The sequence below is a fragment of the Oncorhynchus clarkii genome, chromosome 23 (genome assembly GCF_045791955.1).
Source record: "Oncorhynchus clarkii lewisi isolate Uvic-CL-2024 chromosome 23, UVic_Ocla_1.0, whole genome shotgun sequence".
NCBI lineage: Eukaryota > Metazoa > Chordata > Actinopteri > Salmoniformes > Salmonidae > Oncorhynchus > Oncorhynchus clarkii.
Genome location: NC_092169.1, coordinates 2,859,210 through 2,882,951, shown reverse-complemented (window position 1 = coordinate 2,882,951; position 23,742 = coordinate 2,859,210). Strand labels below are relative to the sequence as shown.

General features: G+C 40.2%; 3 protein-coding genes across 5 annotated transcripts in view; 2 read left to right on the top strand and 1 right to left on the bottom strand.

Moving 5' to 3' along the window:
• The window catches only part of LOC139381837 (molybdenum cofactor sulfurase-like), a 26,947-nt gene extending 14,455 nt beyond the window's left edge, over nt 1–12,492 (top strand). Inside the window, exon 15 of one of the 2 annotated variants that reach the window (XM_071125644.1) lies at nt 12,355–12,492. In XM_071125644.1, coding sequence (XP_070981745.1) covers nt 12,355–12,360 — 6 coding nt within the window. In that variant the 3' untranslated portion in view covers nt 12,361–12,492. Of the gene's footprint in view, nt 1–278; nt 1,089–12,354 lie in introns of those variants that run through there. The other variant, XM_071125642.1, reaches the window with a different exon arrangement.
• LOC139381839 (serum amyloid P-component-like) lies at nt 1,077–4,830 on the bottom strand. The gene is made up of 4 exons (XM_071125647.1): nt 4,740–4,830; nt 2,751–2,804; nt 2,031–2,133; nt 1,077–1,786 (listed from the first exon to the last, which is right to left on the bottom strand). The coding sequence occupies exons 2-4, from the start codon at nt 2,770–2,772 to the stop codon at nt 1,267–1,269; spliced, it is 645 nt and encodes a 214-aa protein (XP_070981748.1). The 5' UTR covers nt 2,773–2,804; nt 4,740–4,830; the 3' UTR covers nt 1,077–1,266.
• On the top strand, nt 12,353–23,742 carry LOC139381838 (lysophosphatidylserine lipase ABHD12-like). 2 transcript variants are annotated; one of them, XM_071125646.1, is made up of 18 exons: nt 12,353–12,502; nt 12,606–13,133; nt 13,701–13,776; nt 13,903–13,994; nt 14,692–14,805; nt 17,865–17,989; nt 19,947–20,074; nt 20,166–20,271; nt 20,462–20,581; nt 20,664–20,694; nt 20,773–20,818; nt 21,146–21,275; nt 21,999–22,036; nt 22,200–22,279; nt 22,378–22,460; nt 22,690–22,768; nt 22,956–23,080; nt 23,198–23,742. In XM_071125646.1, exons 6-18 carry the CDS (start codon nt 17,865–17,867, stop codon nt 23,223–23,225), a joined length of 1,119 nt encoding a protein of 372 aa, XP_070981747.1. In that variant the 5' UTR covers nt 12,353–12,502; nt 12,606–13,133; nt 13,701–13,776; nt 13,903–13,994; nt 14,692–14,805; the 3' UTR covers nt 23,226–23,742. The 2 variants fall into 2 exon arrangements, with proteins under 2 accessions (XP_070981747.1, XP_070981746.1); XM_071125645.1 differs by lacking the exons at nt 12,353–12,502; nt 12,606–13,133; nt 13,701–13,776; nt 13,903–13,994; nt 14,692–14,805 and having other exon boundaries at nt 17,730–17,989.

Genomic DNA, 23,742 nt, shown 5'->3' with positions numbered 1-23,742 from the left:
AGAGAGAGAGATTGAGAGAGAGAGCAGTGTTTAATTTCAGTGTGTGACAATATGTCCCAGGGTGTGTAGAGTTTTTTGACACACCGTCTGACTTACTATTGGGTGGACTGCATTAGAATAGGAGGTAGCCAGAGTACATAGAAAACAAAGAAAAATCACAAAGAAAGCACACAGTAAAGTACACAGTATCCTTTATCCCCAAATGACCCATTTTGGATACAATGTCCATTTTAGCCATTCAGTAAGTATGCTGTAAATGTGTTCTGATTGTTTTTTAGGTGACATTTGGTGTGTACCTGGTTCACCAATCACTGGAAGACTCTAATTCTACCCTATCTGTTGGCTCGTCTGTAAAGTCTGAAATGTCATGATAAGGTTACCAATTCCAGATGTGTTTTCGTTTGTCTGGACCGTGAAAAATGTTAAGCAAACATTGCATGGGATACAATTTCAATTTATTTGAAGTGTTTGCGTAAGTGTTTGCATATTGCTAGACAACCCAGGAAATAACAGAGCTCATTCAGACTGAAGTGTAAATCAATTACTGAACCTTTTAAGTTTACATGATTTTAATGTTTTGTAAATAAACAAAACTGTATTTTGGTGGGTTTATCTTTGAAAAACTGATTTGGTTAACTTCGTCCTTAAACATGTGGATTAAGTATGTTTGCTTACCCAAATAAAACAGGATTTTTCTGTGTTTTATATATATTTCCACACTATGAAGTTGGAATAATACTGTGGAATAGTGAGAATGATGATAATGCCATTTTAGTGTAAGAGCTGTTTGAAAAGACCCCCTGACATTTCAGGCTGTTTTGGTGGGGTGGAGTTTTGGCCTTGCATGGTGATGTCACCATGCCAGACTAATTTGGCAGTAAATTAGTCAATAGACCAATAAGAAAGTTCCAAACCTCTCTGCCAATAAAAGCTACTTTTCAGTTTTCCCCTCCCCACTCAGACCACACCCAGACAGTCCTAGCAAAATTCTTGCCGTGAGAAATTGCCCTTTAAAAACGTCTGAATTCGACCTTTAACCCGGGTGCCAATGAGCCTGCACTGAAATACACAAGTTATTATAAAGAGTGTAAATTTATTAGATTCATTGGAGGATATTGCTTTAGGAAATAATATAATGTGTTTCTTGATTTGATTAGAAAAACACTTTTTATGATGATTTGCAGGATAGTTGTGAACACAAGCATATTCAGATGTTTGATTATAGTCAACATTTCTCAACAACGCTGAATGATTGGTTGACACTGCTCATTCTTGGCAGGGTGTTTGCTTGTTTTCTAGAACAACATGCCCATTAATCGTGTATTCAAGGGACCTCCAGTTAAGTACATTCCCAGGGGTGAAATTTAAGTCGCTTGTGAAGCGCTGGATCTCACAAGGTGACAGAACATAATTCCACATGTGCACATCAGTGAGTTGACCAATAAACGATTGTCCTTTATCAAAATGTCCACCATAAGAATCCTGGTCCTGACCTAGGATTATGATGGGTTTTCCATTCAGCACACTCCCAGCAGTGTATCCTATCTTCCTTGCACTTGGCTTCCCATTGATCCAAACCTGACTGAGTCCGGTGACTGAGTCCCAGCTCCCACACAGAGCCATCCACATGTTCTGCTCATCTGGTAGCCCTGTGAATGTATTTCCCACATATCTAACTTGTAGCTCCATGTCACCATTGGACTCTTTGAACAACAGAAAGTCATTGGTGCTTGTCGGAGTTGCCATGGAAAAGATGGAAAACGCCCTCTTGACATCTGTGAAATACCTTTATGAAATTCATAATACACACATTAGCTAAGCCTTGGAAATTCATTTGGTGGCTGAAATGAACTAAATGCAACAACAAAAAATATTACCCACTTATTTACTAAGAATTACCACTGAAAAATAAATATTTCAAAGACGTTTGACTGCTGCTCACACCATAGTATTGTTGCCAATATGCATTGCACAGCTTTCTAATGCTAGATACAGACACATATTGAAGTATTGAATACTACATTGATTACCTGAGACATACTGTCACAGAAGGATAGTTTTCTCCCTTTGGTATTAGCCCCACATGATCAGAGTCGGACTCCTTTGGAAATGTGAACATTTTACCTGAGAGGTCTGATGAGACAGAGAGAGTACATTGTAAATACTGGTAGCCTCTGTATGATGAACAAATGATATATATTTATTGAACCTTTATTTAACTAGGCAAGTCCGTTAAGAACAAATTCTTATTTACGATGACCGCCAAACCCGGACAATCCTGGGCCAATTGTGCGCCGCCCTATGGGACTCCCAATCACAGCCGGATGTGATACAGCCTGGATTCAAACCAGGGACTGTAGTGATGCCGCTTGCACTGAGTTGCGGTTCCTTAGACCGCTGCGCCACTCAGGAGCCCACAGTACAATACATGCTCTGATGTACATTTCTCATGTAGGCCATTTAGATCTGAATAATTATCATATTCGACATGTGGAGACAGTATTGTCAGGCACCAATACTTTTTGAGAGAGTTAATTCAATCATTAATAATTGCATGAATGACTGTTTATTCTGTTCTAACCTAAAAATAGACTGATTGATTTTTTCTCAAGATCTTTAGGCTACCTCGGCACCTACTTTCTGTCTTGGAAAAAGGATACATTAATAAATAAAATACAGAGACAATATATCTATTGTAGCGTGACAAACTTTAGGCTTTGGATTTAGGAATAAATGGTCAGACTTCTCACCTTGAGGCACAGCCCAGCACATTGTAAACAGAACATGCACAAGAAAGAGTCCATCTATAGAAAGAAAATGTAATCCAATCAAAACACATCCTTTTTTTTAAATAGAAAATTGCATTACATTAACACAAATACACTGAGTATACCAAACATTAGGAACACCTTTCGAATATTGAGTGGCACTCCCCCCTTTTGCTCTCAGATGTGCCTAAATTCATCGGAGCGTGGACTCTACAAGGTGTCGAAAGCGTTCCACAGGGATGCTGGCCCTTGTTGACTCCAATGCTTCCCACAGTTGTGTCAAGTTGGTTGGATGTCTTTTGTGTGGTGGACCATTCTTGATACACATGGGAAACTGTTGAGCAGTTCTTGACACAAACCGGTTTCCGGCACCTACTTCCATACTCTGTTCAAAGGCACTTAAATATTTTGTCTTGCTCATTCACCCTCTGAATGGTACACATGCACAATCCATGTCTCAATTGTCTCAAAGCTGAAAAATCCTTCTTTAACCTGTCTTCCCCCCCCTTTATCTACACTGATTGAAATGGATTTAACCAGTGACATCAATAAGGGATCATAGTTTTCACCTGGTCAGTCTGTCATGGAAAGAGCAGGTGTTCTTAACGTTTTGTATACTCAGTGTATGCACACATATACAGTCAAAGTCAAAGTTTGGACAGCTCTACTCATTCAAGAGTTTCTTTATTTTTAGTATTTTCTACATTTCTACTATGAAATAACATATGTATGTAGTAACCAAAAAATGTTTTAAAAAATTAAAATACATTTTAGATTCTTCAAAGTAGACACCTTTGATGATAGCCTTGCACACACTTGGCATTCTCTCAACCAGCTTCACCTGGAATGTCAGGTCACCGCCATCATTCTCCTTCTTGGTCAAATAGCCCTTACATAACCTGGAGGTGTGTTGGGTCATTGTCCTGTTGAAAAACAAATGATAGTCCCACGAAGCGCAAACCAGATGGGATGGTATATTGCTGCAGAATGCTGTGGTAACCATGCTGGTTAAGTGTGCCTTGAATTCGAAATAAATCACCAACAGTGTCAAAAGCAAAGTACCCCCACACCATCACACCTCCTCCTCATTGCTTTATGGTGGGAACCACACGTGCAGAGATCATCCGTTCACTACTCTGCGTCTCACAAAGACACAGTGGTTGGAACCAAAACTCTCAAATTTGGACTCATCAGACCGAAGGATAATTTCTTTGCAGTGGTTCTTTGCAGCAATTCGACCATGAAGGCATGATTTCATGCAGTCTCCTCTGAACAGTTGATATTGAGATGTGTCTGTTACTTGAACTCTGTGAAGCATTTATTTGTGCTGCAATTTCTGAGGCTGGTAACTCTAATGAACTTATCCTCTGGTTTTTGCGTCTGCACATGAAAAAACGACTGCATTGACTGACCTTCATGTCTTAATGTAACGGACTGTCATTTCTCTTTGCTTATTTGAGCTGTTCTTGCCATAATACGGACTTGGTCTTTTACCAAGTAGGGCTATCTTCTGTGTACCCCCCCCCCCCCCCCCCTTGTCACAACACAACTGATTGGCTCAAACGCATTAAGAGGAAAATAAATTCCACAAATTAACTTTTAACAAGGCACACCTGTTAATTGAAATGCATTCCAGGTGACACCTCATGAAGCTGGTTGAGAGAATTCCAGGAGTATGCAAAACTGTCATCAAGCAAAGGGTGGCTACTTTGAAGAATCTCAAGTATAAAATATATTTTGATTTGTTTAACACTTTTTTGGTTACTACATGATTCCATATGTGTTATTTCATAGTTGTGATACCTTCACTATTATTCTACAATGTAGAAAATAGTACAAATAAAGAAACTGTAGTGAGTAGGTGTGTCCAAACCTTTGACTGGTACTGTACATTACACATTTTAGTGGTTAGAATAATAATATGTTAATGTTATAATAATGTAATCTTAATGTTATGATAATGTTGCCTACCTTGTCGGTTTTGTAAAAAAAACAGATTTATCTTAGGGGATTCGTTCTCCTGTTGTTTAAATGCTCATCTTCAGTCTTTGTGAAATAGGTTATTTATGCAAGCGAGTCGGTTATAATGTAAAAGTCCCCTGGCTGCCAGGAATTACATTTAGCAAGTTATGCACTTTCACACAAAAAAAAGGGTGATTTGAGAAAAAAAATCATGGTCAACATATTGTTTTCTGACCGCATGACTGTTAGTCATGCGACAGTAGGGGTTGTGAAAGTGTTAACACAGCATTCTAATGTATCTGCAATTGTATGGTGGTATTTTTAGGACTTTCTGTTCCTCTTTTCAATCAGCTGACTATTTTTCTATCAATTTCAACGAGTCAATTTCCCTTGACTTCAGGGTCAAAACCTGATGGATCAGGTTTTTGACAAAATAATAAAATAGAGAAGAGTAAAGTATTTGTATCATAGTGGATTCTATTATATTCTATATAAACACATACAAAACAGCACATTAGCTAGGCTTCTATCCAATTGGCAACAGATTTTCATGCGAATATTCTAAAATCTATAAAAACAATGGCTTGTTGCTGATAAAATGCTGTGCGCCCTTACAAAAATGTACCATGGTAGTACAATGAAATAAATACCATGGTACTATCATGTTTTTCTGGTCACTACCATGGTAGGAAAATACTATGGTATTGCAACAGTACCATGACTTGGCTATACTCTTATACAATTCTTAATAGCCAACATACTAAAAAACTACTTGTAAAAAGGTATAAATTGTCATCTTATCTCATAGATACATTTCCATCATGTAATTCTCAACATATCCCTAAAAACACTAAGTTACAATGTTTCTCTTTGGGTGTGTTCCTAAATTCAATCTGGAGAGCCAGAGTGCGCTCTATGCGTTAGTAAATTCAGAGAGTTATCAGATTCCCCCGTTCCTCATTTTTTTGCTGACGTTTACTGACACTGGCCATATTCAAGGAGTGTTGAGTGTTGTTAAATTAATTAGTTATCCTGAGGGAATTTACGAACGCACCCTTACTAGGCAGGTTTGCTCAAGAGTGAGAGTGCTTGAAGCAAACACTAGAGCAAGCGGCTCCCTCTGCGGGCCTGAATCAAGGGCAACACCCTTGACTTTAAATACTGTTAATGATTACACAATGCCAAACATTTGGCTACCATATAGACTACATGACCAAAAGTATTTGGACACCTGGTTGTCGAACATATCATTCCAAAATCATGGGCATTACTGTGGAGTTGGTCCCCCTTTTGCTTCTATAACAGCCTTCACTCTTCTGGGAAGGCTTTCCGCTAGATGTTGGAACATGGCTGAAGGGGACTTGCTTCCATTCAGCCTCAAGAACATTCGTGAGGTCGGGCACTGATGTTGGGCGATTACGCCTGGTTCGCAGTCTGCGTTTCAATTAATTCCAAAGGTGTTAGATGGGGTTGAGGTCAGGGCTGTGTGCAGACCAGTCAAATTCTTCCACACCGATCTCGACAAACCATTTCTATATGGACCTCACTTTGTGCATCCGTCGGACTGCTAGATGGCGAAGCGATTCATCAATCCAGAGAACACGTTTCTACTGCTCCGGAGTCCAATGGCGGCAAGCTTCACACCACTCCAGCCGAAGCTTGGCATTGCGCCTGGTGATCTCAGACTTGTGTGCAGCTGCTCGGCCATGGACACCCAAATATTGTGCTGACTTTGTTTCCAGAGGCAGTTTGGAACTCTGCAGTGAGTGTTGCAACCGAGGACAGACCATTTTTACACGCTTCAGCACTCGGTGGTCCCGTTCTGTGAGCTTGTGTGGCTTACCACTTCAGGGCTGAGCCGTTGTTACTCCTATACGTTTCAACTTCACAATAACAACAGTTACAGTTGACCTGGGCAGCCCTAGCAGGGCAGAAATTTGACGAACTGACTTGTTGGAAAGGTGGCATCCTATGACGGTGCCACTTTGAAGGTCACTGAACTCTTCAGTAAGGCCATTCTACTGCCAATGTTTCTATGGAGATTGCATGGCTGTGTGCTCGATTTTACACACCTGTCAGCAACGGGTGTGGCTGAAATAGCCGAATCCACTAATTTGAAGGGGTGTCCAGCTACTTTTGGTGATGTAGTGAATCTTACAATCTCCCACATTTTAGGATGGCAAGACCAGGAACCCAAACATGAGCAAAAAAAATGGTACAATTAATACAGAAAGTCTTACCCATTTTTCACATCAACTATTTCCCTTTATCTTTAATTTTACAGACAAACTAGGATCAACAATAGTAGCCTGACCTTATCAGAAATTTGCCCATACTGGTGTAGCAATTCATCAATATAAAACCAACCAACCTCTTTAGACCTTGTGGGGTTCATTTATTGAATACATGATTCTGCGATTGTGCTATGGTAACGCACAATTAATAAAGCTGGTACTATTGTCACGTTTGTCGTATGAAGGAGACCAAGGTGCAGCATGTGTAGAGTTCCACATATTTTAATAACCTGAAACTCACTAAACAAAACAATAAAGAACAAACAAAACGTTAAGCTATCCATAATAGTGCTGACAGGCAACTGCACATAGTCAAGATCCCACAACAGGAAGTGGGGAAACGGGGGGAAAGGGGAAAAAGGGCTACCTAAATATGATCCCCAATCAGAGACAACGATAAACAGCTGTCTCTGATTGGGAACCATATCAGGCCAACATAGATATACAAAAACCCCTAGACATACAAAAAACTAGAGTACCCACCCTAGTCACACCCTGACCTAACCAAAATATATAGAAAAACAGAGATATCTAAGGTCAGGGCGTGACAACTATATGATAATTATTTGCAGCATTTATCATAATTCTGCATTACTATGGTAGAATGTATAATGCAGGTTAAAAACCATGGTATTTCCATGATCCACATCTATCTATACCATGGTAATTAAGGAAGTACAGTGCATTCGGAAAGTATTCAGACCTCTTCACTTTTTCCACATTTTGTAACGCTACAGTCTTCATCTAAAATTGATTAAATTGTTTATTTCCTCATCAATCTACACACAATACCCCATAATGACATAGCAAAAACAGGTTTAGACATTTTAGCAAATTAATAAAAAACAAAAAATATTCAGAACCTTGACTCAGTACTTTGTTGAAGCACCTTTGGCATCGATTACAGCTTTGAGTCTTCTTGGGTATGATGGTACAAGCTTGGTAGACCTGTATTTGGGGAGTTTCTCCCATTCTTCTCTGCAGATCCTCTCAAGCTCTGTCAGGTTGGATGGGGAGTGTCGCTGCACAGTTATTTTCAGGTTCTCTCCAAAGATGTTCAATCGGGTTCAAGTCCGGGCTCTGGGTGGGCCACTCAAGGACATTCAGAGACTTGTCCCGAAGCCACCCCTGCATTGTCTTGGCTGTGTGCTTAGGGTCGTTGTCTTGTTGGAAGGTGAACCTTTGCCCCAGCAGGTTTTCATCAAGGATTCATCAACGTTCATCTTTCCCTTGATCCTGACTAGTCTCCCAGTCACTGTCGCTGAAAAACAACCCCATAGCATGATATGCCACCCCCATACTCCACCGTAGGGTTTCCTTCAGACGTGACGCTTGGCATTCAGGCCAGAGAGTTCAATCTTGGTTTCATCAGACCAGCGAATCTTGTTTCTGAAGTGTGGCTTCCATCTGGCCACTCTACCATAAAGGCCTCATTGGTGGAGTGCTGCAGACATGGTTGTCCTTCTGTAAGGTTCTCCTATCTCCACAGAGGACCTCTGGAGCTCTGTCAGAGTGACCATCGGGTTATTGGCCACCTTCCTGACTAAGGCCCTTCTTCCCCGATTGCTCAGTTTGGCCTGGGCTGCCAGGTCTAGGAAGAGTCTTGGTGGTTCCAAACTTCTTCCATTAAAGAATGATGGAGGCCACTGTGTTCTTGTGGAACTTCAATGCTGCAGACATTTTTTAGTACCCTTCCCCAGATCTGTGCCTCGACACAGTCCTGTCTCGGAGCTCTACAGACAATTCCAATCAAGTTGTAGACACATCTCAAGGATGATCAATGGAAACAGGATGCACCTGAGCTCAATTTCGAGTCTTATAGCAAATGGTCTGAATACTTACATAAATAAGGTATTTATGTTCTTTATTTTTAATAAATTTGCAAAAAATTCTAAAAACCTATTTTCACTTTGTCATTATAGGGTATTGTGTATAGATTGGGGAAAACATTTATTTAATACATTTTAGAGTAAGGCTGTAACGTAACAAAATGTGGAAAAAGGGAAGTGGTCTGAATACTTTCCGAATGCACTGTAAGTGAAAGTACCATAATAGTAGCATTGCATGAATGAAAATACCATAGTAGTACCGTGGTACATTTTTGTAAGGGCGTGATGACGTAGTGCACATAAAATACATTTTGAGGTTAAGTTCCCATGTACCTGAATAGACAATGCAATTTACATTTAGTTTCCATCGCATTTTAATCTCTAGCCAACAGAGCGCATAGAGGCTACATCTGCGCACTGTTGGATAGAGTGCACGTATAGCCTACAAAATGATATTATTATGGACTAAAGAGAGAGATTGAATAAATAAAAATAATTGCCAGCCAAGCAGTGATGATCATGTCACCAGAAAAATGTTGCGTTCAAAAAAAACTGGGATACTTCCGACTTCAGTGCTTTTAAGACAACTGGGAACTTGCAAAAAAACTAGTTCCGACTGGGAAAAATCTTTCTGAATGGTCACCCAACTCGAAATTCCAAGTCGGAAACTCTGGCATCTTTCTAGAGCTCTGACTTTCCTACGTGAAGATCACTGATGTCATGATTTGACCTTTTCCCAGAGTTCCCAGTTGTTTTGAGTACAGCATTAGACCCTCAATATTTGTTGGAAAGGAGCATCACCTTGCACTTCCACCATCCTGTGAAGTTCCTAACTTATTTCATCTGTAGCCTAATAAACTGCATGGTTTCCAACGAGTCATAGTGGTACCAGACAACTTGTCATCACGTCACTTGAAGTTTACTTAGATATGATGATGTTATATCAATATTTGTGGATAAAAGCGTTACCACCCACACAAAAACACCCTACAGTACCTTGTCTAGCATATTTTGTTTTGTGGACATTTGAAAAATGTCATGATATTTTTATATCCGACATGTACTTTTACTGGCATAAAAAGGTTACGGTAGTAGTAAAAAAAAAAAAAGGTTACGGTAGTAGTAAATCATAGACATAGGTCTAAACCCAACATTATACACTGAGTGTACAAAACATTAGCAACACCTTCCCTGCATGCACCCGGCCCACCACAAGGAGTTGCTAGAGCACAATGAGCCAAGTAAAGCCCCTCCGGCCAAACCCGGACGACGCTGGGCCAATTGTACGCCGTCCTATGGGACTCCGTCACGGCCGGTTGTGACACAGCCTGGGATCCAACCCCTGGCTGTAGTGATGCCGCAAATTAGCAATGCAGTGCCTTAGACTGCTGCGCCACTCGGGAGGCCCCATATCTACAGTAGCTTTGATTGGACTGATCATGTCAACATCAAACTTTAAAAATCATCATGAATCAAGTCAACAATCTACTGGCAAATCCTTTTCATATGAAGAGAAATTATAGATAAAACGTATCTGTGCTCATTGGCCATTGGACATAAACATTACACAACACGTTGGAAATCGCAAATTCAACCATGAGTGATTTGGAAGGGATCAGTGGCTAACTGCAAGCTTTGCAAAGCAATCACTAGCCTGCTATTCAGTGGAGAGGGCGTGTGGTCCAAGTCTGGGTTTAAGGGTCTCTTTCCCAAGCTTAAAAGGATAAATATTTACTCGCAACACACAATGGGCAAGATAATTCCAAGTCGGGAATTCGGGCCTCTTTCTAGAGCTCTGACCTGAAGATCCATGACCTCATGATTAAAACTTGTTTTTTTTCCGAGTTCCCAGTTGTCTTGAGAGCACCATAAATCCAGAGAATTCCAGACTTTGATGACCGCCGCGCCACCTTCCTATTCAAATGTGCATAGCACAACAAACTAGAAAAATGTATTGTATGCTGCTGCTGCATACATTATGTAATATGCCAGGGAGATATGTATACAGTAGCGTAGAAAGTAATACTAAGTGTATGTTGTGTAGTAAACTGTTAGTGTTCCTCTCACCATAACAATTTTGTCCCTTTCCCCCTCATAACTTAGCCTACTGTTCTGACTTAGTGGTGCACATATAGCCTATAGGCTGTTTCAGAGAAATTGAATCATTGAATGTAAGTGCTTTTCTTGTCTGCTTATATGCCCCCTTTTTTTATCCTACGGTTCTGACTTGGTGTACAGAGAGAATACTATAAGAATGGCCCATGTTCTGAATTCTGTCACTGTACATTTCAAAAGTTCTGAACAAATTGTTATATTGACTACATCCATCCTAGCTCGCTCATTAATGTCTTAATCAACATTGATTGCTTCTGATCCGCTCATCGTTCCCTTATACCATAGTTTGTACATCTCAATTGTCATTAGAAACCACATTTGTTTAAGCAAGTCAGCCATATCAGCTGTGTTTTTTTAAGCAGTAAAGGAGGCTGAACTGTTTTGCTGCCAGACCAGGCTCCGCTGATAGCCAGGTGTAGCGGTGGTAAGGATTCACTCCATGGAGCTGAAAAAAAAGCTCTGCTGTTGGGACAGCTTTATGTAGGCTCTAACAGTTTGTAGGCACCTTTTGTCACTGTTACAGTGCAATTAAGTGCAATTATTATTTAGTGTTGTGTAGTGGCTTTGCTGGCATGCATCTCCATTTTTTTGTTGTTTAGTTTGCCCAACCAACAGTAATAGCTAGCTAGTGATATTACTGTCATACCGTCATGGTAGGATAATATCAACAGAACAGTTTTTACAACATGTTGCCATGCAAGGCTAATTTTTGCTTGTAGTTTTTTTCTCCACAGATTAGCATGGTGTTGGTGGGCTCTTACACAAGGTATGTCACGTAACAGTATTTTTTTTTGCGCGACTGATGTTAAAACATAAAATACATTCTAAACACTAAATATCCACTGGGGGGGTTATCTTTCCTTTTCAGGACGACCCGATACGTATGTAGATATGATACAAGAACGATACATGTTTATATGGGGGAAAAAACATTGGTTATACTTCACTGACAAGCTCTAAACTTTGCCATTATACTTGTTTGATTATTGGCAGTTTAATTGGCTTTTATAAACATCCTTAGACTGCGCTGGAGAGAACCTGTCAGTCAAGCTCAGAGGTTTGTTTGTATGCAGAATATAGTAATTATTTAATGCAGTATAGTAAATTCTGATTAAGGGCCTACTTATGGTTGTTTTAACTTTAACTGTCTACATCCAACATGTATGTTATTGTGTGTCACTCACTGTCAATACACTGTGTTGTTACCCGATGGAAAACACTGCTTTCTGACTTTTGTGGCCCATGCACTGGGGAAGGCTTGTGTTCAGGGACACAGTGGTAAGCAAGGCTGCATTCAATATGTGTTTCTCCTGCATTGATGATTGTCAACTGCTGCACTTGTCCATTCATCAAAAGAGTTACATAATTGTGTGTCTCTTTCTGCAGGGTTAGTGTTTGAGGTACTGGCACCTCGCTTCTCCTCCTGCACTCACTCAGACATGGTGTGGCAGATTGTGTGCTGGAAGCTTCTGGAGAAGGTCCTGGAGTGCTGGCTGGAGAATGGGATCACTGGGCAGGTGCAGGCTGTCAACAGGTAAGGGAAGGGGATGGGTAGAGGTTATAAAAAGGTGTCAAACTGTCTGCGTCTTTGTCCAATCTCTTTCTCTCATAATGTAAAAGTGTTATTTTTCCTCTAGGCCCAACAGAGGTCCAGGATCATTGGGAACCTGGTGTTGAAGGACAAAAAGGCCCGGTTTGTCATCACCCAATCCCCTCTGGAGCAGCAGCTGTATGTGAGACGGGCTCTGCTGCTGTGTGTGGGACGACTGAGTGATACAGGGCTACAGGAGCTACGCTCGGATACACTACGACACAGTACTGTGTCACACGATCAGAGCTGTTCACATTACTTTCTGACCTGTCCACCTCCGGGTTGTGTTCATTTGAGAAATGAACAACAACAAAAATCCTTAACATTTTGTTATGGGAAGTGTCCATGTAGTTCCGTCTTGTTGAAGACTATTTTCTACTGTTTGGTGCTTCATGATCACGACCCTTCTATCCTTTCCTTTTGGGTAGCTGCTCTCAAGGATGATCACTGGCTGATGAAGAAACGGAGCTGCTTGATGACAGATTGGGCAGACTGTAACCGCTCAGGTTGTACCATCCCAGGCTGCTTCACTGTCCCAAAAATCAGGAGCTGACCCAGATTCAGAGCTGGATAGGTAAGAGATAGCATTATCATACTTAAACCCGTAACACTCTGTAATACCTCTTGTTACGCACTACATTTATTAACATAGACATTAACAGTCTATGAGACTGAAGCTTTAGATTCCCATTCAAATCACTACAACGTGTTTAATCTTCCCATGGGCAATTAAGAAGGCATGGTATAGAGCTCGCCAGTTTGTAGTCTTAAAAAACAGAAATAATTTACCTCTGGTTTGTTCAGTCATTTCTATTGGGAAAGAAAATGATTTTGGGATAAATGCAGAAAATGAGGTCTGAGGTTAACACAGGTTTAGGAGATCTTATGTGTTTTGTTATACGAGATAATGTCAGTCAGTTAACATGACCTTTATGAATTATGACGCCTTTATGTGCATTTTATGATTACAAAAACACGGATGAATACTATCTCATAGAACAAAACATACAAAATCTCCCAAACCTTTGTTTACCATAGACTTTATTTTCAGCGTTAGTGCCTACAAAAGATGCCATTTCTCTCTGTAGTAGTGTTGTATTAACTAGGCTCTATGTCCCTGTCCTGTGTGTGTATGAACCAGTGATGATTCGCTCATCCCTATTGACCAGGAGATGAGCCAAGCCACCCCACCTCGCTACCTCCGAGACCTCTTGATGGTAAAATACAGTATATATAGTAGGTCTCTCCATGGATGGGAGATGGACATTTTAGCTTATCAATGCTCTCTTTATTTAACTGACTTGTCGAATGACTGATTCTTCCATCCCTCTATCTCTTCCCAGCCTTTATCTCCTCTGAGGACCCAGTGAGGCTGGAGCTCAATCAGAGAGCTGTTGAGGGACTGGTTAGGAAGAACACTTCTACAGACAGTGAGGTGAGAGGTCACATGGTTTAGATTATAAATATTTGTCACCATAGTGGTTCATCTCTGGCTGTATGAAAGTGTATTTCCCCTCAGGCACACACATTTTTCTTCGTTTTTATCAAAGTAATTTGTGTAGAATGTACATTTCCCCACTCATTCAACATATCTCTTTACATTGCTTATGCATATTCGGATGCCTGATTGCATCCAGACTACACTACCGGTCCAAAGTTTTAGAACACCTACTCATTCAAAGGTTGTTCTTTATTTTTTACTGTTTTCTACATTGTAGAATAATAGTGAAGATATCAAAACTGTGAAATAACACATATGGAATCATGTACTAACCAAAAAAGTGTAGCCCTTTGCCTTGACGGCTTTACACACTCTTAGCATTCACTCAACCAGCTTCATGAGGTAGTCACCTGGAATGCATTTAAATTAACAGGTATGCCTTCTTAAAAGTTAATTTGTGGAATTTCTTTCCTGCTTAATGTGTTTGAGCCAATCAGTTGTGTTGTGACATTATACAGAAGATAGCCCTATTTGGTAAAAGACCAAGTCCATATTTCGGCAAGAACAGCTCAAATAAGCAAAGAGAAATGACAGTCCATCATTACTTTAAGACTTGAAGGTCAGTCAATACGGAACATTTCAAGAAAGTTTATTCAAGTTCAAAATATACATGTTTATTTCTGTGTTACAGGGGCAGTCAAGAAATGGAATGGCAAGGCCACAGAATATGACATACGCAGACCACCTCGTGCATGCTCCTAGTAGAGCGGGGTGTGGTGTTTACCCAGTGGTGTAAAGTACTTAAGTAAGTACTACTTAAGCAATTTTTGCGGTATCTGTACTTTACTATTTATATTTTTGACTACTTTTACTTCACCAATATTCCGAAAGACAATTGTGATTTTTACTTCATACATTTTCCCTGACACCCAAAAGTATTAGTTACATTTTGAATGCTCAGGACAGGAAAATGGTCCCATTCACGCACTTATCAATAGAACATCCCTGGCCATCTCTACTGCCTCTGATCTGATGGACTCACTAAACACAAATGCTTCATTTATAAATGATGTCTGAGTGTTGGAGTATGCACCTGGCTATCCGTAAGTACATTTTAAAAAAGAAAGAAAGAAAACGGTGCCATCTGGTTTGCTTAATATAAGGAATTTGAATTGATTTATACTTTCACTTTTGACACTTAAGTATATTAAAAACCAAATACTTTTAGGCTTTTAATCAAGTAGTATTTTACTGGATGACTTTCACTTGAGTCATTTTCTATTTAGGCATCTTTACTTTTACTCAAGTATGACAATTGGGTACTTTTTCCACCACTGTGTTTACCACACCACCACGCCTTCAGCAGGCTTGAAAAGTGGGATTGATCTGTTGGTCTTTGTTTGATCCAATTGTTTCAGTTTCCAGTAGTTAAATCCTTTGACGTATTGTTGATTTTTCTTAAAAAATGCACTGGATTGGTTGAAAGGCAATACTAAACTTACACTGACTGTACAAAACAATAAGCACACCTTCCTAATATTGAGTTGCACCCCTCTTTTTGCCCTCAGAACAGCCTCAATTCGTAGGGGCATGGACTCTACAAGGTGTCGAAAGCGTTTCACAGGGCTGCTGGCCCATGTTTATACCAATACTGTGGGTGGTGGACCATTTTTGATGCACTCGGGGAAACTGTTGTGTGAAAAACCCAGCAGTGTTGCAGTTCTTCACACAAACCAGTGCACCTGGCACCTACTACCATATCACATTCAAATGCACTTAAATCACCCTCTGAATGGTACATACACAATCCATGTCTCAAGGCTTAAAAATCCTTCTTTAACCCCGTTTACACCCCCCATCTACACAGATCAAAGTGGATTTAACAGGTAACATCAATAAGGGATCATAGCTTTCACCTGGATTTACTTGGCCAGTCTGTCATAGAACGAGCAGATGTTCCTAATGTTTTGTACACTCAGTGTACGCCATTGTACATCGAAGCACAGTGGATCTCAAAGCTGTATTGCTGTGATCATAAAACATGAAAACACATACCAATATCAAATTCCTTATTCATAAAGGCCTACGCTGTAGGTATCCTACTGAATTGTATATGTTCCATGTGAAAAGATCCCTCTTACAGGTATTATATGTCCCCATTGTATACACTGAAGTATACCTTTGTGCGTTGGGATTGGGTTCTATGAAAGACTGTTATCCTTATGATTGCCAAACATATTTCTAATTTGTAAATTCATAAAGGTACACCGGGAAGCATTATTTCATGGCTTGTACAGTCGTGGCCAAAAGTTTTGAGAATGACACAAATATTAATTTTCACAAAGTTTGCTGCTTCAGTGTCTTTAGATATTTTTGTCAGATGTTACTATGGAATACTGAAGTATAATTACAAGCCTTTCATAAGTGTCAAAGGCTTTTATTGACAACTATATGAAGTTGATGCAAAGAGTCAATATTTGCAGTGTTGACTCTTTCTTTTTCAAGACCTCTGCAATCCGCTCTGGCATGCTGTCAATTAACTTCTGGGCCGCATCCTGACTGATGGCAGCCCATTCTTGCATAATCAATGCTTGGGGTTTGTCAGAATTTGCGGGTTTTTGTTTGTCCACCCGCCTCTTGAGGATTGACCACAAGTTCTCAATGGGATTAGGGTCTGGGGAGTTTCCTGGCCATGGACCCAAAATATTGATGTTTTGTTCCCCGAGCCACTTAATTATCACTTTTGCCTAGAACAAAATATACAAAATCTCCCAAACCTGTGTTTAGCATAGACTTTCCATCATGCTGGAAAAGGCATTGTTCATCACCAAACTGTTCCTGGATGGTTGGGAGAATTTGCACTCGGAGGATGTGTTGGTATTCTTCATTCTTTATTTATGGCTGTGTTCTTAGGCAAAATTGTGAGTGAGCCCACTCCCTTGGCTGAGAAGCAACCCCACACATGGTCTCAGGATGCTTTACTGTTGGCATGACACAGGACTGATGGTGGCACTCAACTTGTCTTCTCTGGACAAGCTTTTTTCCAGATGCCCCAAACAATCGGAAAGGGGATTCATCAGAGAAAATTACTTTACCCCAGTCCTCAGCAGTCCAATCCCTGTACCTTTTGCAGAATATCAGTCTGTCCCTGATGTTTTTCCTGGAAAGAAGTGGCTTCTTTGCTGCCCTTCTTGACACCAGGCCATCCTCCAAAAGTCTTCGCCTCAGATGCACTCACACCTGCCTGCTGCCATTCCTGAGCAAGCTCTGTACTGGTGGTGCCCCAATCCCGCAGCTGAATCAACTTCAGGAGCTAGGAGACTAACTTCATCAACTAGGAGACAGTCCTGGTGCTTACTGGACATTCTTGGGCACCCTGAAGCCTTCTTCACAACAATTGAACGGCTCTCCTTGAAGTTCTTGATGATCCGATAAATGTTGATTTAGGTGCAATCTTACTGGCAGCAATATCCTTGCTTGTGAAGCCCTTTTTGTGCAAAACAATGATGACGGTTCATTTGCATGGAAAAGAGGGACTTTGCAATTCATCTGATCACTCTTCATAACATTCTGGAGTATATGCAAATTGGCATTATACAAACTGAGGCAGAAGACTTTGTGAAAATTTATATTTGTGTCATTCTCAAAACTTTTGGCCACGACTGTACATACACAGGTAACTCTAGGTTACCTGAAACCCGCTTAACTCCTCCCTAATTTCCTTATCAACAGTGTGAGACTACTGGACTTTCACCCATAGAGCCTCGGCGGTAGACAAAAAAAAGTACAAAGGGTTGGCCATAAAGTAGTTAGTCACATAGCCTGGATGTCAATCTAGATCAGAACATAACGGCTGTATTACAGATGCAGAGGACTGGTGGCTCGGTTAGTAAACGTCTCAGGATGAGGAAGAGGACCGGTGACCATGATTCCGAGGAGCAGAAGACTGATGGAAATAAAACTAAGGTGTCATTGAGTGCGCAGCCGAGGTGAGTTGGTAGGCTGTGCCTCACACTAGCACTGCTTAAAATGATCATCCCGTCTAGTCTAGTCGAGACTAGAGTCAATGAGTCTAGACTAGTAAATAGGCCTACAGTTGAAGTTGGAAGTTTACATACACTTAGGTTGGAGTCATTTAAACTCGTTTCTCAACCAGTCCCCACATTTCTTGTTAACAAACTATAGTTTTGGCAAGTTGGTTAGGACATCTAGTTTGTGCATGACACAGGTCATTTTTCCAACAAATGTTTACAGACAGATTATTTCACTCATAACTCACTGTATCACAATTCCAGTGGGTCAGAAGTTAACATACACTAAGTTGACTGTGCCTTTAAACAGCTTGGAAAATTCCAGAAAATTGTGTCATGGCTTTAGAAGCTTCTGATAGGCTAATTGACATCATTTGAGTCAATTGGAGGTGTACCTGTGGATGTATTTCAAGGCCTACCTTAAAAAAAACTCAGTGCCTCTTTGCTTGACATCATGAGAAAATCAAAAGAAATCAGCCAAGAGCTCAGAAAAATAATTGTAGACCTCCACAAGTCTGGTTCATCCTTGAGAGCAATTTCCAAACGCCTGAAGGCACCACGTTCATCTGTACAAACAATAGTATGCCAGTATAAACACACACCGCTCAGGAAGGAGACGCGTTCTGTCTCCAAGAGATGAACGTACTTTGGTGCGAAAAGTGCAAATCAATCCCAGAACAACAGCAAACAACCTTGTGAAGATGCTGGAGGAAACAGGTACTAAAGTATTTATATCCACAGTAAAACCAAGCCCAATATCGACATAACCTGAAAGGCCGCTCAGCAAGGAAGACGCCACTGCTCCAAAACCGCCATCAAAAAGCCAGACTACGGTTTGCAACTGCACATGGGGACAAAGATCATACTCTTTGGAGAAATGTCCTCTGGTCTGATAAAACAAAAATGGAACTGTTTGGCCATAATGACCATCGTTATGTTTGGAGGAAAAGGAGGAGGCTTGCAAGCCGAAGAACACCATCCCAACCGTGAAGCACGGGGGTGGCAGCATCATGTTGTGGGGGTGCTTTGCTGCAGGAGGGACTGGTGCACTTCACAAAATAGATAGCATCATGAGGATGGAAAATTATGTGGATACATTGAAGCAACATCTCAAGACATCAGTCAGGAAGTTAAAGCTTTGTTGCAAATGGGTCTTCCAAATGGACAATGACCCCAAGCATACTTCCAAAGTTGTGGGACAACAAAGTCAAGGTATTGGAGTGGCCATCACAAAGCCCTGACCTCAATCCTATAGAAAATTTGTGGGCAGAACTGAAAAAGTGTGTGCAAGCAAGGAAGCCTACAATCCTGACTCAGTTACACCAGCTCAGTCAGGAGGAATGGGCCCAAATTCACCCAACTTATTGTGGGAAGCTTGTGGAAGGCTACCCGAAACATTTGACCAAATTTAAACAATTTAAAGGCAATGCTATCAAATACTATTTGAGTGTATGTAAACTTCTGACCCTCTGGGAATGTGATGAAAGAAATAAAAGCTGAAATAAATCATTCTCTCTACTATTATTCTGACATTTCACATTCTTAAAATAAAGTGGTGATCCTAACTGACCTAAGACAGAGAACTCTTACTAGGATTAAATGTCAAGAATTGTGAAAAACTGAGTTTACATGTATTTGGCTAAGGTGTATGTAAACTTCCGACTTCAACTGTATTATTGGCGTAACATGCACTTCAATAGTAATATCCAGTAAGGTCAGCTGACAGCATGAAACAGTTGTCATTGTAATGTTTATGCTTTTTTTTCTTGAGTTTGGGGAAGTAATGATCCAATTTCTCTCTCAATTCAATTTAAATGTTTTTATTTAAGGGCTTTATTGGCATGGGAAACATATGTTAACATTGCCAAAGCAAGTGAAATAGATCTCTCTCCCTCTGTCTTTCTCTCCGTCTCAGACCTAGCCCCCATTTGTTGTGGTGGTTCAAAAGAGGTCTCCTGGCTGTATGTGTCATTTATGTTTCTGTGCCTTTCATGATGCCACTGTTTCCTGACATCATAAAGCACCTGGTTTATTCTCACAGAGGTGAGTGTAATCATGAGCATTATCCAAATTACTGGACAAATTAGGAATAATAACTCAGAGTAATTAGTATATATTCTCACCTTGTTTTTAGTCAGGGTCCCATTCTTCGTCGACCATAGCCAGCCAGCCGACCTGTCTCTTAACCACACAATGAACATGTACCTTACATCCGAACAAGGGATCTCATTGGGCGTATGGTGAGTAGGCTAACATAAACCCTTTCTCCAGGTTACATTGTGAGTTACGTTTAATGTAGCCTACCTACCTTACATCTGAAGTACATTCACTGCCACTGGACAGTGTAGATTTATAAAAGACTGCATTGAACTTTATACAAAGTCAGTATACAGTCCCTTACAAGTGTTGTCACTGTACAATATCTTCAAGGCACACAGTCCCTGAACGCCAGTGGAAAGAGGCACAGGGAAAGGACTTGGAATGGTACCAAGATTCTTTGGGAGCTGGAAATCCGATCATCATTTATCTCCATGGCAATGGAGGCACAAGGTAGCAAGAACAATGGATTGCTACACAATAATATTTCAAATGTTCTCACTTTGAATCTAAAAGTCCACATTATTTCAAACAGGGCAGAAAGTCAACGTGTGGGAGTAATAAATGTAAGTGACTGACAACTACAACAAAAGTTGCTTCATCATGGTGTGAATGATAAACTGGTAATTGGCCTTTGTCTACAGCTACTGAGTGCAATGGATTACCATGTTTTGGCTTTGGACTACAGAGGTTGGTTAAAATTTCATTATTCTACTAGACGGTTGAAACATGTCATTACACATATCCTTGACAACCTGACATTAGCCTAATTTTGTGGTGTGTTATTTCACCTTGCTGTAAAGAGACTGATAACCAGCTCCCAATTCCAAATACTGTAGTAAAGTTCACCTCACCCTCTTGGGGTTGTTTTGCTTCTGACTGCCCCCTTGTGGTAATTTACAAATCAGTATACAACTGCATCAAGTTGACCTCAGGCACAGACATGACATGATAGGACTATACGTAGTCTAGTACGTTTGCATACTGTACAGCCATTGATATAAGAAACTCTGACAGGTTTTGGGGACTCCACCGGAGAGCCCACTGAAGTTGGTATTACCACTGACACCCTCTACTTGTACCAGTGGGTAAAAGCCCGCAGTGGGAGCAGTCTGGTGGTATTATGGGGACACTCTCTTGGCACTGGGTGAGTGACCAGGTGGATGGTTCAGTCTGTAGAGAAAAGCAAGTGGAAATGATAACTTATGTCAATGCATAGTTGCACACAATTCTGCTTTTACTCAAACTATACACAGCGGTCTCTTAAATGAACAATGGTCAGATTTCAATTCAAAACATTTTAACCACGATTAAAACCATGAAGAGCCTAACAGTCAAATAAAATGCACATCTCAGATGTAATGTAATTGAAGTGTAAGGCAAATTTCATAAAAGCAAAGGAAAACAAAAGTAATACTGCGTCTGCATAAGCAGACACAATATTACCTTTATTAAATGTACCTTGATTAACTTAAACTTTCCCTGTAATGCCTTGTCTTACATTCCAGAGAGATGTGTATGTCATTCCACTGGTAGGTATCTCATTATTTAAATGATGATTATGTTTCAAAGTAAGCATTGTTCATTCAAGAGACTGGACTATGTTTAAAGTTTGATTCAACACTTACTTGTTTCATTTGTTGCTTGTTCCCCTCACACACACAATACAGCATTTGTGATATTTATGTTGTGAGTTTAAGTTAGAGGATCTGTCACTATCACTACTTCTACTTAATCTACCTTCACTAATGGTTATGATTGAAATACTCAAATCAATGATTAGAAATATGACAGAACATTTTGACAGTTACTCTGATAGAGTTTAAGACATGAGCAGTAAAATGCCATTTTCCCCCTCATCTTTGTACAGAGTGGCCACTAATACTGCAGTCAAACTAATGGAACATGGTAGGCCTGAATCCATTCAACTTTCGTATTTTATACCCTCTGGTTAAAGTACAATACACATGATCGGCATAATGACATTCATTTCATGAAAGTTTCTTGTGTGACTCATTATGGAAGCTGACTTGATATATTTACATGCTTGGAATATTGTTGCTTTTATCAGGGGTTGTTGTCGATGGTGTGATCATTGAGGGAGCATACACCAACATTCGACAGAAGGGTGCTCATGATCCATTTGGCTGGGTAAGATTCACATACCCTCCTCTCCATAGCGATACAGTACATCTTTAAACGCCATGATTTTGTATTCATTAATGTACTAAACTGCATTTTGTCTTCAGTTTTATTGGAAGTTCCCAGGTTTTGAGTACTTTTTCCTGGACACAATGGCAGAATACAATATAATCTTCCCTAATGACGAAAAGTAAGTATTTTTGATTTACCCTAAAAATTTTGTTGTACATTTGTTTTGGTTCATGCAACTTTTCACCATACTTGTCATCCTTTATTTTGATATCAGGTTAGCAATATGCGGTAACAAATCAAATCAAAATAACTGCTACACCCACTGCAACCTAAATGTGTTTCAGGAATTGTTCTGAGAGTTTGAGGTTGACTGTTCATGAAAGTGATGTTTCACCATGTCTCTACAGCTTGAAGAGGATGAGGAGTCCTCTTCTGATACTTCATGCAGAGGATGACCACGTAGTGCCTATCCACATGGCTCAGCAGGTGTGGCTTATACTTTTACTGTAACTAACAATCATTTATCTGTTGTCATCTGTCTATTTTATCACAGGCAACATGTGTGATATTATATGTATGGTTTGAATGACAATAGCAAGAAGGGTTCCTGGAAACATGATATACAGTTAAAAGGAAGTTTCCACCTCTCGTCCTTTGTTGTGTTCCTATCAAGCTGTATGAAATTGCACAGAGTGCCCAAAACTCAGAGAATCGAGTTAAGATGGTACCGTTCGCCAGATCCCTTGGGTACCTTCACAATGGATTGTACAAAGACCCTCACATGCCCAACATTATTGGGTGAGGAAATCCTGTCAACTCTTCAATTGCAATTTGAAAAAAAAGGCAATTCCGATTCTATATCAATGTTTATTCTAACTATAAAACGTACACCTTTTTTCATCCATATCATTACAGGGAATTTGTACATTCGTTGCCCCCCTAATCCAGTGACCTATGCAGAAGAACCTTTGGACTTCAACTGTTTCAACATATCTAGAGAACTGCAAAACCTAGATGCACAGTTTGCATGTCTCTTTACCTTATGGCAAATCAGTAGGGTGGACTTCAATCACATGGTCCAATCATTGATCTAATATCAGATAGAAGTTACATTGCCAGTAATGTAAAAGCACTTACTTAGCTGAAAGGACTGAGAAAAAAAAGAGAATCTATGAGGTTCAGCTCTGGGTTTAGCACTTACTGAGATGTCCAATGCATTATTATCTAGCTATAGTCTTAGTCTATGTGCAAATTACAGAACTTTTGAGATGGAGGCAATGCATTGGTTTCCTTTCTATGAATTATAAATGTGAAAAATGATTATTAATCAATGTTTAAAGTGTTAACGTGTTCAAGCTCAGGTGAATTCTTAGTAGTGATTACAGAAAAGTTACTGCTGTAAAAGCTTTTCTTCTTGGCAAGTATTACATTACAAATAAAACGTGATCAACGTCCATGAA